We start from the raw sequence: 12,795 nt of genomic DNA, 5'->3' as shown, positions 1-12,795 counted from the left end.
TTGATTTTATCCGGAAATAGCGATTTCAATAACGTAATGAAACCGCAAATTGTCCAGCGCTCGATGATTGATATTCCGTCGTCGCGAGAACAAAGATTCGAAGAACCCTATCGACGAGAGAAAAGCGATGTCAGTGTAAGAAGCTCGGTTCCTGCGACTCGACCTCAAAAGAATCGAGAAGTTCCTCATGTTCCGCACGTACGCGGACGGGGAAGAGTAGATCTTGAAAAATTGGTGGACGGCTCTATCGGAGATATCTTAAGAAATAGAAGGTTCGTCTTGCTTCCTTATTTTTCTTACATTATTTAGAGAGAATCTGGTCTCAGCTTGCGAATCCTGGCCAGATGTCGAATCAGTGTTGGATAACACCATCGCACTCGAAGATGAAACCGTCCTCATTGACATCCTCAATGTTATAAATCGCCGAATCAACGTCTGGAATCTTTCCATGTGCCATAAACTCTTGTCAGGTTGGGTAAAACGCTGTTTCATTTGATCAAAAAGTCTTATTCAGAAATAAAACCGTCTCTACTTTCCCTTATAATGTCGAAAGAGGAGTCGACACTTGAGACAGTTCTTGATGGACTGTGTCTAATAGGACGTCATTTTGGCAATATCATACTGGAAAATCTGCAACAGGCTCCAGGTATCTTTCTTTAATTTTTCATAAGTTTATTGAGTCGCCTTATACGCATTTTAATATTAACAATTTTGAAATTAGGCGCACTCGACATTCAAGCGAGCGAAAGATACGAGAGGGCATTAACATGCTCCAACGGATTACGTCAGGCCAGCTCAATTCTCAAAAGTCGACAAGCAACCTTTCCTCCATCAATTTCTTCCAAAGTTCGATCTGCTATCATGGAACTCAAAGTCTTCTGATCTTCAATTAGCCTTACAGACATTCTTTTCTCATTCTTCATGACCTGGAATGCCGCGCACTTGTTTTCTTTCACGAATCTTTGCACTTATATTTTTCTATTCTATGATTATGTATTTTCCATTTAAAACCAATCCAGAATCTAAGTTATTAATTGTGAGAATTAAAGAATGCCCGAAAAGCCGCTAAAATGGGGAATCCTATCAGCTGCGAAGATCTGCAATGATTTTCTCGCGGCCATGACTACCTTGCCCGCTGGCGAGAATCTACCAGTCGCAATAGCGGCCCGTTCGAAGGTGATTACGAGTTTATCCCGCATTTTTTCAATTTGGATAATTAGAAATAGACTTTGACAAATCTTTCTATAGAAATCTGCTCAAGAGATGGCAGACAAGTTTAATATTCCGACTGTCTACGAGGGTTACGATGCTTTAGTAGAAGGTAGGTTCATTTTAATATCTAACATTATCGTTGGAAGCTTTTCAATGGAGAGTTTTAAAAAGTTAGAGAATCGCTGTTTTATTTACACTTGACTCCTAATTCAACCGTTCAAAAGATTGTGGAAGAAAGCCTTATTAAAAATTAAGACCCAAATGTGGAAATAGTGTACATTGGTACTTTGAACAATTTCCACTACGAATGGATCAAAACTATCCTCAACGCTGGAAAGCACGTCTTTTGCGAGAAAACCCTTTGCCTCAACGCTGACCAGGCGAAGGAGGTCTTTGCTCTCGCTCAATCAAAAAAGCTGTTTCTCGCTGAAGCTATGTGGGTAAGTCTGTCTGCTATCAATCATTTGGAAAGACAGGGAATTCAAAAGAGTCAAGTTAGCTTGACGATTTATCTTTAGAGCCGCTATAATCCGAACATAAATAAAATGCGCGAGATAATAAGATCCGGCTCGCTTGGAGCGGTCAAGACTGTCGAAGCTAATCTTGGAATCGACATCATCAACGTGCCAAGAATAAAAAAGAAGGAGTTTGGAGGAGGAGCTCTATTAGACCTCGGGTAAGAGATAACCTGCGTAATAAAGGTTTATTTAAAGGTTATCACTGCTTATTGTCTATTTTTAGCGTGTATGCTGTAATGGGTGTTTTAACTGGCTTCAACGATGAGAAACCGAGCAAAATGACTGTAACTGGTTCAACGGATAAAGACACTGGAGTGGATGACAAAGTGGAGATACAAATGGAGTTTTCGGATGGCCGAACAGGCATCGCGAAGACTTCTACTTTAGAGCAGGTAACTTCGATCATCCTCTTCAAATTTATATTTTCTTTCAGTACGATCAGACTTGTACAGTCACGCTCGAGCAAGGAAAAATTGTTCTTCCTGATTTCTGGAGCGGCTACAAGGTTGAAATTCATAAAAACGACAAGCCTGAAGATGTCGAAAAGTTAGAATTCCCCCACCAGAAGCAGAACAGCCGTTCAACTTTACCCACTCTGCTAATATGCGTCACGAAATTGCCGGCGTTAGAAGAGCACTTCAACAAGGCCTAACAGAACCTGTTGAATGGGACTCGCGAATGTCGATTTTGACGGCAGAAATCCTCACACAGGCGCGTCACGACTTGGGATACAAGTTCGACTTTGAAAAGTAAAATTCTTGATAGTTCAAAATTCGTTTAATGTTAATGTTCAATGTTTAAATTTCTGTATGATCTGATCTGCCCCTGATTCAATAAAAAGCCTTCGAAATTCGATAATTAAATAGACAAATAATTTATTTAAAAAGTGTTCTATAAAACAGGAAGCAGCGGACAGTACGGTTCAATTTCTCAAGAAACAAAGTTGTGGCAGTATGAGGTACAGTACGAGTTCCACGGTGAAATGTCAATTTACAATTTAGTGGATGGGTTGAATGACTGATGAGTGCTTGAAGTACAGTTTCTTTTATTCGCGGGGTATCGTCGTGTCTGAGAAAGTTCCATCCGAATGTGAGTTTTTCAGAAGGTGCGATCTTTCGCTAAGAGGTGACCCGACAGTTGAGTTTTCCGTCCGTCTCGGTGCATATTTTTCTAATAATTCTTTATTCACTTGCTAATAAAATATCTTCTACTTACGTTTAGTGACGCAAAAGGCATAAAGTGAGGCTGTCAAGAGCATGATAAGGCCACTGAGGAAGAACCATGGCGCCAATGTCGCGAAGAATTCAGAAGGTTCGCGGCAGTTTACCCTCGTCTTGATTTGATCCTTGTCCAGCCTGAAAAAACAGAATCATCAACTTGATAAGCTCATCATAAAATGATTAGGTTCTTTTTATGAGTACGCATCAAAGAATTTAAATTAATAATAGTTCAGGAATTCTATTGTGTATTTGTTATGACTATCAGCAGATAATAACTCAAGTTAAACTGTTGACACCTCGCTAGATTGACACCTGGGCTACTTTTATTACTTATTGTTTCGGATATTAACTCCTCTCGTGATGATTTACTAAAAGGTTTACGCACGAGGTCAATTAATTTTAACTTTGGCATTTTCATTATTCTGAACGGCTACTTTTTGAATAAAAAGAGATTCTTCTATAGAAGATTGAGGCTCTCTGTAACAATGATAGTATTTGCTGAGGATAAACTTACGTTAGCTCTGTATGAGCGAGGCGACACTGTTCATTGTACGACAGTTTTCGGTTCATTTCATCCAAGACTCCATCGTAGTCTTTCGACAGAATCAAGTCTTCGTCATTCATTGTTCCAGATATTGCGATATTGTCAAGTACTGAATCGACGATGGCTTGCTTCTGATTGTTTGAAGGGCTGTGATCTCTGCCACATTGTTGCTCGAGACATTTATCAGAAGATGTTGGGAACATTTGGACAGCTTTTCCGAACTGGCAACCGCCTGAGCAGAGGAAAAGGTGTTTGCAGAAGATCATCGATCTGTGATCTAATGAGTTGAAGTGATAGCCTACAAAAGGTATGAGTTTAAAATCCTTTCTTCACTTGATCTGATGAAATTTTAGACTTACCCATCGCACAAGTATTACAAGCTTTAGCTCTATATTCAGAGCTACAAAGATCTTTGCTCATTTCATATCTTCTCTCTCTTCTTATAGAGGCTTTAATCTCTCCGAATAGTAAAATAAATGTAAAAATAGATTGCAATTTCAACATATTTTATCAGTGTTAAAGTTTGGCATCTGGTCTGTAGACATACCTTTATGAACCAAGACTCACAACAGCGACATTCAGAGAGAGAGGGCGCCTCAGGCATCAGGCTCTCCTTGTAACAAATGCAATGAACATTGTACAGAGAATACTCTAGTCACATTTACCCCGCTAATCATGTGGTTAGAAGCTATGTTTAATAAAAACTGACGCCATTAGGAGCCGGGAATCTTCTCTGCAAAGAAATGTATATAAAAAAGGAGCTGGCTAATCCAAGATATCTGCATTCGACATGGCAGGTCTTGACCGTCAAGATAGAAGGCGATTTTAGATTCGTAGATATTAATCTGCTCGGACTTCGCTTGCTGCATATCAAAGAAATTATTCCGGTATATATGAGTCAAACTTTGTCAAAGAACTAATTATACGCTCTTTGAGGGAAGAATTTTAAGAACGAGCGTTTCTTCCGCTGATAAAGAGCGCAGAAGATTCTAGTTTTTTTTGGAAAGAATGTTAATAATAATTTAAGGAACTCGCCATATTTGGCAAAAGAATCGAGAAAGAGCGGAAGGAACGGCGGAAGAAAGAGCGGTGTCTCTTTGAAGATTGCGTATGTAGTAGGTGAGGTCATTTTTACGAGGCACGCACAATGGAACGCATGAATCCACAACCCTCAGAAAATGCTCAGTATCATTCATCAAGGCCTTTTACTGCGACGTGAAAGAAAGTTTGCTTTATATGATTCCCATGGCTTTATGAAAGGGACTTCAAGGGGACTTTGTTTCGTAAAATTTAATTATGCCTCGGTAAAAGAGAATTTCGATAGTTTTGAATCTCTGAAGCATTGATTCAGCTAGTGATTGTATGAACTTGTTGAACGTTGATAAGTTTGAGTGCGTTGATTTTACAATGAGCCGTCAAGTATTCTTCAAAACTATTTCAATGGAACGAAAATCTGCTAAATAAACCATCAAAAAATCAATTATTAGCATCCACGTGAACATGTTCATTATTCAGACCAGGAAGCAATTCATATTCGCAGGGGAAGTCCGGGATAAACAATATTAATAATGGACTAGTTTGGAAATCAAGGGGCTTACAGAGCTCGAGCAAATACACATGGACGAGTTGAATATAAAAGAATCTGTTTTGAATCAAAGGCATGTGATGCGCATTGAAAAGTTTAGAATCTAAACTTTGACGTGATAACCTCCATTATTAGTATCCCATTATAACCGTCCAAAAAGGAGAGTCCTACGTGCATTCCAACTTTAAATAATCAGGTAGTCTTGTCAAAGAATCTCAGACAATACCTGGAATTTGAAGAAATTCTTATTTTTGTTAAAATAGAATAGTGACGTTTTAGAAAAATCGTTGCCTAAGAATCCTCAGCATGATATTTCCATAAAGCATAAATTAAAGCTCTTGCTAAAAACAAGATAATCATGTTGCATGAGAATTTGACACGAATGCAACAGATGCCTAATAAGTCAATCTAGTCAGTACTTCTGAAAATTGCCAATCATCAATGAAAAACGTGATTAACTTGACGGGAAAAAGATGCCATCAATCCAACCTTTGACCGTTTCATCGTCTAAAATTAGATAGATGCGCTTCATAGGATTTAGACTCGGATCGCCTCGGTCAAAGCCAGCAAATGCTTCCGATTCTCAGAGCTCCGCCTTTTTCATTCCAATTGAACCGAAGAAGAAATAAAAAACACATAAATTATAAAAATAAATACGATTATATTATACAAAAATAAAAATAGATATATACAGTTATAAGAACAAAGAATTGGCAGGCAGCGCATCCCAGCTTCTGTCCATGTCTTCAGTGGCAAAGACGAGATTGTACTCACTGAGCTTGTCTCCTTTCAATCGAATCATGAACTTGTCGAAAGGCAACTTGATAATTCCGTCGAACTTGAAGAAGATTTCGAGATCGTTGCCAGACTCTACTTCTCCAGTGACGCCAGGGGTGATCGTAATTGGGTAGTCATCGAAAGTCTTGTCCTTGTCGACGCAAAAGATCTCGAATGTCGTCTTCGGCTTGTGAGATAGTGGAATTGCTCGAATCACAATTTTACCAACGTACTCCGTTATCACCTGATCTGGGATAGCTTCAAGCTTGACTAAGACAGGCTCAAGAATCTTCTGGTCGTTTCCAATATCGGCCTTTGAAAAACCAACTCCGGCTCCTTTTCGTTGACTGGAGTATCCGACGTTATCAAGGAAGGCTGAATTCAAAATCGCCATTCCATGGATGTGGACTTTTCCGTACTCTCTTCCGAAGAGGCGAAGGTTAAGTACATCTTTAAACACACCCATGTGATCGGGTGTGAATGAAATATTTAGCTTGATCTCATCTGCCATCGACAGAATTCCAAACGAAGGGGCGCAATTGAACAACACTCGTCCAGATCGGTTATTTGCGAGGAATTGATCGTTGTCGGAATCAAGGGAGATTCTGAACTTGATCGGGAACTCGGAGGTGTTACGGATGGTGATTGTTGTCTTGGCCTCTTGATTCGGTTGAACGATTCCCATGTTGATGGTCGGATCGCTGGGAAGAGTTATGCCGTTGTGAATCAGCGAGCAAGTCGGACGAAGACCTGTGCCAGTCATGGAGATGTCGAGAGTCGCCACATGTTCACAGTCTTCTTGAGTTTGATGCACTTGAAGAACTTCATGATAGGGCTTGTCTCTGATCGGACTGAAGGTCAATAGCAAAAAGTGCGTTTCGCCAGGTTCGAGCTCGCCTAAAGGATTGAGTAGCTGGAAGGGCCCATGAGGATCCAACAAGGAGGATTTCATTTCCACCGTTTGATCGGAAATATTTTCCACCAGCAATGTTCGCTTTTCAGTCTCGCCAATCGGTGCCGATCCAAAATCAACTGCTGGTTTTCCGTTGAAATTCTTGACGACTATCCAGGGTCGAAGTCTGCGAACGCGGACGTGCACCCAGAGACAGTTTTCATAGCGACACTGATCAGACGAGAGCGTCAATTCGGAAGTGGAACCTGGCGTTATAAAGCAAGGAACGGGGATGAAATCGTTGGTGGAATTGTAGCAGCGCGTTAGTTTGTCTCGTGCTACCCAATATAAAGGATTTCCTTTGTTAGCTTGGAAAGAATCTTTCGCAGCCTCTGTTCTGCTCTGTTTTCTTCCGATCTTGCCAACTTGTGCCATAGAACGCTTTCTGCCCAAATTATTTCGACTCTGCGTTTTGCCCAGTCCGCTTCCATCATCGCCAGTTTTTTCCATATGTAAAGCACGCATCATGGCAATAATATCGTTCTCCATCAACGTCGGGTTGCACATTATCGTGACGAACTGTCTTTCACCCGGATAGATTGTTCCAACCGCGGGAGAAAATATCAAGCCGCATGATTCCGGATACGTGAAGCAAAATGAGATCGGCCCAACGGGAAAGTAATCTTCTTTTCCAATGCGTGGAATGGATTGATGGAATTCGGCGATTTCAGTGTGATTGTTGTAGATGTAGAACGATTCTCGGTGCGTGCCATGGAGTGGCGTGGTGAAGTCAATATGTTGCTTGGACAATTCTAGCGGAGGATGAACAGCAATTCCTTGACATTCGATGACACCTTTGAAGCCTCTAATAGTTTCTATGACAACTTCAAATTTGTACTCGCCAGCTGTGGATGGCATGAAACTGATGTCGACATCGAGGTTTTCTTCCGGTGTGATCGAGCCAAATCCTAAATCAGGCCGAACTGATATAAAGTCGGGAATGTTCGGGAAACCAAAGTCTTGAATCAGCAGTGTCGGATTTGTTATTGTTACAGTGTGGTACACGCTTTCGTGAATCGTACAATAGCCGAAATCAATCTTGTGCGTGCTCAGCTTGAGTTCCATATCTGTTACGATTCCATACACGTAAAGCTCGAGTGGGCGTGTTTGCTCTGCTACCTTCAGTAGAACAGGAACCTCGATGATGAAATTCTCCGGATCGTAGAATGGCGATTCTTGCTCTTCGAGCTCAAGTACTGTATTTGCATCTGGCTGGAATCTGACATGAGCTTGCATCGAAGACTTGCCTTGGACATAACCAGTTTTTGGGTACATTTCTACCATTGACTCGAATTCTTTGGGCACGACGAAACTGACCACTCTGGCAGCGTTGGCTGTGTTGTGAACCGTGAATTGTTCTTGAAACATGAATCCGTATGTCATCACTCCGAGATCAAATTCGCTATTGGAAACCGAAACTGGTAGATCAATCGAAGATGCGTTGACAGCTACTATGAATTCTTCCACAAAGAGTGCCCCAACATCTTTTGAATCGTTGCTCTTCGTCTTGAATACTTTGATCTTCAGCTCGGCCGTTGTAGACCCAGGCATTTTCGGCGAGTATGTGAGCGTAATTTCTGCGTCTGAGCCAGCGTGAAGCAGCCCACCGTGCTCTGGGTACATGCTGATTTCGTCTATGATGCCAATGTGGTCAGGATCGTTGTCGGAGTCAGGATCGTTATCATCGTCTTGATGAAGAAGAGCTCTTTGTTCGTCGCCTTCGAACTGCAATTTGCACGTGAATTCGCCGCCCATGGCACCAATATTAGTAAGCGTGACTACGCGTTCGACAACTTCTCCGACAACTGTCTTTCCGAATTGAATTCCTTCTGGGCCGACGTCGATCTTTGGCTGGACGCGAGGAGGAATGCATTCTACTGGAATCGTCAAGCTTCCAAGAGGAGTTGTAAAGACGATAGATCCAGTTATAACTTGGATCAGAGCAGGGCGGAAAGTCAGCTTGAAAGAAGTAGCCATTCCAGGCGAGAGAGGCGCGCAAGGCTCGTATTCCACTGAGCAGAAGTCTGATAATGTCGTCGACAACGAATGATAACGAATAGAAGATGTATTGTGCGAAACGTTGATGAGCTGCACGACGACGGTGTAACCTTCTTTCTGGTCTAGCTTGAAGTCTACGAATTTAATGACATCAGGCTTAGAAACGAAGTCGGTCGCTTCGATGACTTTTGTTTCATTATCGCGATCTCCAAAGTCGAAGTCGTCAAAGTCGCCGGACGCTTTAGTTCCCGCGCCCCAAAGGCCATCGAATTCAGGCTGGATCAATATTCGCCCTTCATCTTCCGCTCGTTTCGCAGCTAGAGCTTTTTGACGCTCCTCTTCTTCCTCGTCCATTTCTTCTTCATCAGAACTGTCAGAATCATTTTGGCAGATTGTAACAGGTCGACCACCGAGTTTATTCATCATATTAATTTTTCCGACGCCCCATCTTGTGTAGCTCTTTACTCGTTGTACCCCACCGGCTTTTAATGGATTCAGTTGGGACGATGAGTCTTTATCTGATCCAATGTCTCCGACTATAACAAAAGTAAAATTTCAGTTCTACTAAACTTTGTACTCACGTGATCCAAAATCAAGCTGTTCTATCGGAGCCTCGACGTCAACTGCTGCAGTTTCTGAGTTATTTGACTGGGTCTCCTTCGCGAGCAATGGCTTGAGTAATTTTGGTCGAGAGAGATTCGAAATTTTTTCATCTTCTTTCCTCTTTTTCTCGCGGAAAAGCTGAATTTGCGCCGCTCTTTCGGTCAAACCGCTGGCCATGAGTTCTTTTATTCTGTTCTGTTCTTTCTCAATCTGCTTTCGCCTTCGTTCGCCACGTTTGCCCTCATTGGCTGTGATATCATCACGACTTGCAGAGATCGCTGACTTTAGCTTCATAATTTCATCTCTTCTACGAGTGTCAAAGTTTTGCTCCGCCAGCTTGGCGTTTCTTTTCTGCTGGCTGACAAGGTGAGCTGTGTCTTTTAAAAATGGCTCCAGTCTTTGGTGAGTAGTCAGGGCTCCGTCGATTTCGGTCATTATCTGATGAGTTTGCTCGTCCTTGTCTGCTTCTTGTATTCGACGGTTTTTATGCAGCTAAAAGAAAATATTGAGGTTCAAGAATTAACTGCGGAAATCAAGGAAGAGAACGTTGTTTTAAAATTTTGACTTACCATATGTATTGCTTTTTTCGCAGCATATTTTTCCTTGTTCAACCTCTTGTCGCGAATTCCATCGAGTTCTGCCTGCTGCATCAGCTCGAAGGGCTCATTTTGTTTCTGCAGATCTTCGAGTTTCGACAGCTCAATGCGCGCTTTTTCGAGCTCCAGTGTGATCACATCGTGGTCGAGTGCAAGTTTTTCTTCTTTCGCTACCTCGCCACTGAGCTCGGTCGACAGACATGTTCGTCCCTGAAAATTATCTCTAGAACAAACTTATTTTTTTTATAAAATCATGAGTTCTCTACCAAAAGCTGAAAATTGAAGGTCAAAATGACGTTAAAATATGGTTTTGTAAGGGTTTTTTAATAGTTTTTAGTCCTATTAAACCAATAGTTACCTTTATAAGTCTGTCGAGAATATGCTTTGGCGCGTTATTGTGCAGTTGCTTGTCGATGATTTCAATTTCGTCTTGAATACTTTTGATTCTGCATTTGATCTGTGTCTGCTCTTTCAGCACATTCTTCAATCTTTCTTCGCATTTGTGAACAATATTCTGCGAGTAGCTGGTCTGCCCTTTGTATTTTTCGGAGTTCAGCATTTTCTAAACGGTTCCGTTCAAACTGATTTCAAAATGAGATCAACATCGGTTCTAGGGATGCGTTCTAGAGAATTTCACCGTTTTTGTGAATTTTTGATAACATCGAGATAAGTTAATTTCGATTTTAATTCTTAGTATGCAGTTGTTTTACCGTTACATATGACCTCATGAAATCTCCAATTATTTGTTCTTCTGCGATTTTTATTTGATTAAAACTCAGTTGAAGCTGGCCCACTCCTCCAACTGAGGTCCTTTTTTAATGCCGCGTGCATGGATAAAGAGATACTTCTTTTGCGAATATTGTCAACTTCGACAGACAACAACTGCTCGTAAACAAACGGAAATCGAATGTAAGAGTTGTGGAACTATTTTGTATGAGATCGGAGACAAAAGAGAATACGGCGGAGATGGAAATCTCTTTGGTTACTTTGAATGCGTTTGTGGAAAATGGTGGGAGAGTGCCTATGCTCATGCAAATTACTGGCAAAGATGTCTTGAGTGTAACCGAGAGGTGTATCCAGATTGGATGAATGAGCTTGAATACAGTGGTGAACCTGATCTCAACAAACCTCATGAAAAAGCTTTATGTCAGAGATGTTTACTGGGAAAAACATGTGGTTATAAAGAACCTTCTAGTCGATCAACGAATACCGGTCGAAAATCTAAAACTTCAAAACAAACAACGAAGAATAATAAAAGTTCTCCCAAGATCTTCAGCGGGGACGGTTACTACATAGAAATTCCATCAAATTTGTCAATTCAGCCATCAATCACTGTGAATAATCGTTCTGTTGACTTGACGAACGATTTTAATGGCAATTTTCCTCCCTTAACTCAACGATCAGATGCCCAAGCTGTCAAGCCTAAGCCGAAGACAAAATCAGAGTCAAAAAAACCATCAAGCACAAAAAGAAACGCCACTTCATCGCGTTCAGTAAGAAAGGTTGGTAAAACAACAGCCAAATACGATGATCAGCTGACGACACAATCCGATAAAATTAATCAAAATAGACCAGTCCAGAAACTATCTGTTAGTTATGGCAGTGTCCACACTCGCACAATAGACGACTACAATCGATACAGAAGGTATCCGCCAAAAGAAAAGAAATCTGAAGAGCTTGAATTTCCGTGGATTCCGGTTATTGGTGTTACCATTATCGGCAGCTTCATTTTGTATAATCTGATGAAATAGATCACTAAAAAATCTATTGTCATAAAAAAACTCAATCAAAAATTCATTATTTATTTTCTAAAATTACCATAATTATGGATGGCACATTTTTCGAAATAAAAACTCTGAGAGAGATCGACGATTGACTGTTTCGCGCATTTTTCCCAAAGCGGAAGGTAAATCAACGCCTATCTTATCTTCTGTCAGTAGATGTGTAGCATAAAGATTTATTCGTTCAATAATCTTGAAATTTGAATTGTACGATTTTGCAGGCACCGAATTTAAGTAAAACGACGAAAGCCACCAGGGCAACAAGAATATCGAAGGTGTAAGAGGCGAGAATACGTTCAGGAAGCGTCGTGAAGAAAAGCTTGAGACGGCTCTCGGTGATCTTGAGCTTCGGTCTGCGTCTTTCAAGGGTGTCTTTCTTAGGTTCGTATAAACTAATAAGGGCTTCACCGCAAGATACCCGCCTTAGAATCGTTCTGCGAGGACTGCCATTTATTGAATTATTTTGTCCATACAGAGGACCGTGAGAAGCATCATCTGTCTGAGCACAGGGTTGAAAATGAAGAGACCGGAAAGATATCCGGAGATTTGATGAATATCCGTCTTGATATCCTTTTTAAGCACGTCGATCACAGAAGGTTAAGCTTGCATGTCAAGAGTAATTAATTGACATCAACGTGAGTCAGAAAGCGGCTTCTAAGGTCACTTGACATTTAAACCGTTGGTTTCTACTTTCTTTTCTATGAAACTTGTCTTCTTCATTTTCAACCCTTATTCTGATGATCACTTTCCGACTGGTACAGGACAACTGTTTCGTCTTCTGTTCCGGAGGCATCTGCAGAGAAAGGTTCTAATTATTCACCTTCCCTGGCGATAAAAACTCACTCTACGCGCCTTATCCGCCCCCTAGTTAGTCCGCCCTTATCGCCCAAAACGAGCACTTTCAATAATCATTTGAACCGTTTCGCCAACCGCCATGTGCTATTTTACATTTCCACTAGCACCAGGGCTAGATAAAAAACAAGTCGCGGTAAAGTTTCAACGCTACGTG

The 12,795-nt window shown here is 41.2% G+C and overlaps 4 protein-coding genes across 4 annotated transcripts; 2 read left to right on the top strand and 2 right to left on the bottom strand.

Moving 5' to 3' along the window:
• On the top strand, nt 1-986 carry LOC145705594 (katanin p80 WD40 repeat-containing subunit B1-like). Its single transcript, XM_081783078.1, has 4 exons — nt 1-272; nt 310-470; nt 515-646; nt 722-986. The coding sequence occupies exons 1-4, from the start codon at nt 37-39 to the stop codon at nt 880-882; spliced, it is 690 nt and encodes a 229-aa protein (XP_081639204.1). The 5' UTR covers nt 1-36; the 3' UTR covers nt 883-986.
• A 44-nt stretch (nt 987-1,030) lies between these two features.
• Nucleotides 1,031-2,525, top strand: LOC145705592 (trans-1,2-dihydrobenzene-1,2-diol dehydrogenase-like). The gene is made up of 6 exons (XM_081783076.1): nt 1,031-1,176; nt 1,249-1,321; nt 1,468-1,652; nt 1,731-1,888; nt 1,954-2,122; nt 2,164-2,525. The coding sequence occupies exons 1-6, from the start codon at nt 1,051-1,053 to the stop codon at nt 2,380-2,382; spliced, it is 930 nt and encodes a 309-aa protein (XP_081639202.1). The 5' UTR covers nt 1,031-1,050; the 3' UTR covers nt 2,383-2,525.
• Nucleotides 2,526-2,594: 69 nt separating this feature from the next.
• Nucleotides 2,595-4,004, bottom strand: LOC145705593 (uncharacterized). The gene is made up of 4 exons (XM_081783077.1): nt 3,854-4,004; nt 3,465-3,792; nt 2,946-3,085; nt 2,595-2,900 (listed from the first exon to the last, which is right to left on the bottom strand). The coding sequence occupies exons 1-4, from the start codon at nt 3,996-3,998 to the stop codon at nt 2,776-2,778; spliced, it is 738 nt and encodes a 245-aa protein (XP_081639203.1). The 5' UTR covers nt 3,999-4,004; the 3' UTR covers nt 2,595-2,775.
• A 1,727-nt stretch (nt 4,005-5,731) lies between these two features.
• Nucleotides 5,732-10,582, bottom strand: LOC145703013 (cilia- and flagella-associated protein 74-like). Its single transcript, XM_081780319.1, has 4 exons — nt 10,364-10,582; nt 9,979-10,215; nt 9,388-9,901; nt 5,732-9,342 (listed from the first exon to the last, which is right to left on the bottom strand). The coding sequence occupies exons 1-4, from the start codon at nt 10,562-10,564 to the stop codon at nt 5,774-5,776; spliced, it is 4,521 nt and encodes a 1,506-aa protein (XP_081636445.1). The 5' UTR covers nt 10,565-10,582; the 3' UTR covers nt 5,732-5,773.
• Between the last annotated feature and the right edge of the window lie 2,213 nt (nt 10,583-12,795).

This window comes from Oikopleura dioica, chromosome PAR (genome assembly GCF_907165135.1).
Source record: "Oikopleura dioica chromosome PAR, OKI2018_I68_1.0, whole genome shotgun sequence".
NCBI classification, from domain to species: Eukaryota; Metazoa; Chordata; class Appendicularia; order Copelata; family Oikopleuridae; genus Oikopleura; species Oikopleura dioica.
The sequence above is the reverse complement of the archived record's forward strand: the minus strand, read 5'-3'. Positions and strand labels throughout refer to the sequence as shown.

What these genes read in the sequence shown, in the direction of transcription:
- LOC145705594 (XM_081783078.1), top strand. Translation starts at nt 37, where the DNA reads ATGAAACCGCAAATTGTCCAGCGCTCGATGATTGATATTCCGTCGTCG. An exon ending in GATATCTTAAGAAATAGAAG is followed by an intron (nt 273 to 309) that starts GTTCGTCTTGCT and finishes TACATTATTTAG; the next exon opens with AGAGAATCTGGTCTCAGCTT. An exon ending in AAATCTGCAACAGGCTCCAG is followed by an intron (nt 647 to 721) that starts GTATCTTTCTTT and finishes TTTTGAAATTAG; the next exon opens with GCGCACTCGACATTCAAGCG.
- LOC145705593 (XM_081783077.1), bottom strand. Translation starts at nt 3,998, where the DNA reads ATGTTGAAATTGCAATCTATTTTTACATTTATTTTACTATTCGGAGAG. An exon ending in TTGTAATACTTGTGCGATGG is followed by an intron (nt 3,793 to 3,853) that starts GTAAGTCTAAAA and finishes TACCTTTTGTAG; the next exon opens with GCTATCACTTCAACTCATTA. An exon ending in CTCGCTCATACAGAGCTAAC is followed by an intron (nt 3,086 to 3,464) that starts GTAAGTTTATCC and finishes CTGTTTTTTCAG; the next exon opens with GCTGGACAAGGATCAAATCA.
- LOC145705592 (XM_081783076.1), top strand. Translation starts at nt 1,051, where the DNA reads ATGCCCGAAAAGCCGCTAAAATGGGGAATCCTATCAGCTGCGAAGATC. An exon ending in TTACGATGCTTTAGTAGAAG is followed by an intron (nt 1,322 to 1,467) that starts GTAGGTTCATTT and finishes TTAAAAATTAAG; the next exon opens with ACCCAAATGTGGAAATAGTG. An exon ending in TTCTCGCTGAAGCTATGTGG is followed by an intron (nt 1,653 to 1,730) that starts GTAAGTCTGTCT and finishes ATTTATCTTTAG; the next exon opens with AGCCGCTATAATCCGAACAT.
- LOC145703013 (XM_081780319.1), bottom strand. Translation starts at nt 10,564, where the DNA reads ATGCTGAACTCCGAAAAATACAAAGGGCAGACCAGCTACTCGCAGAAT. An exon ending in TTCTCGACAGACTTATAAAG is followed by an intron (nt 10,216 to 10,363) that starts GTAACTATTGGT and finishes GATAATTTTCAG; the next exon opens with GGACGAACATGTCTGTCGAC. An exon ending in ACAGCTTGATTTTGGATCAC is followed by an intron (nt 9,343 to 9,387) that starts GTGAGTACAAAG and finishes CTTTTGTTATAG; the next exon opens with TCGGAGACATTGGATCAGAT.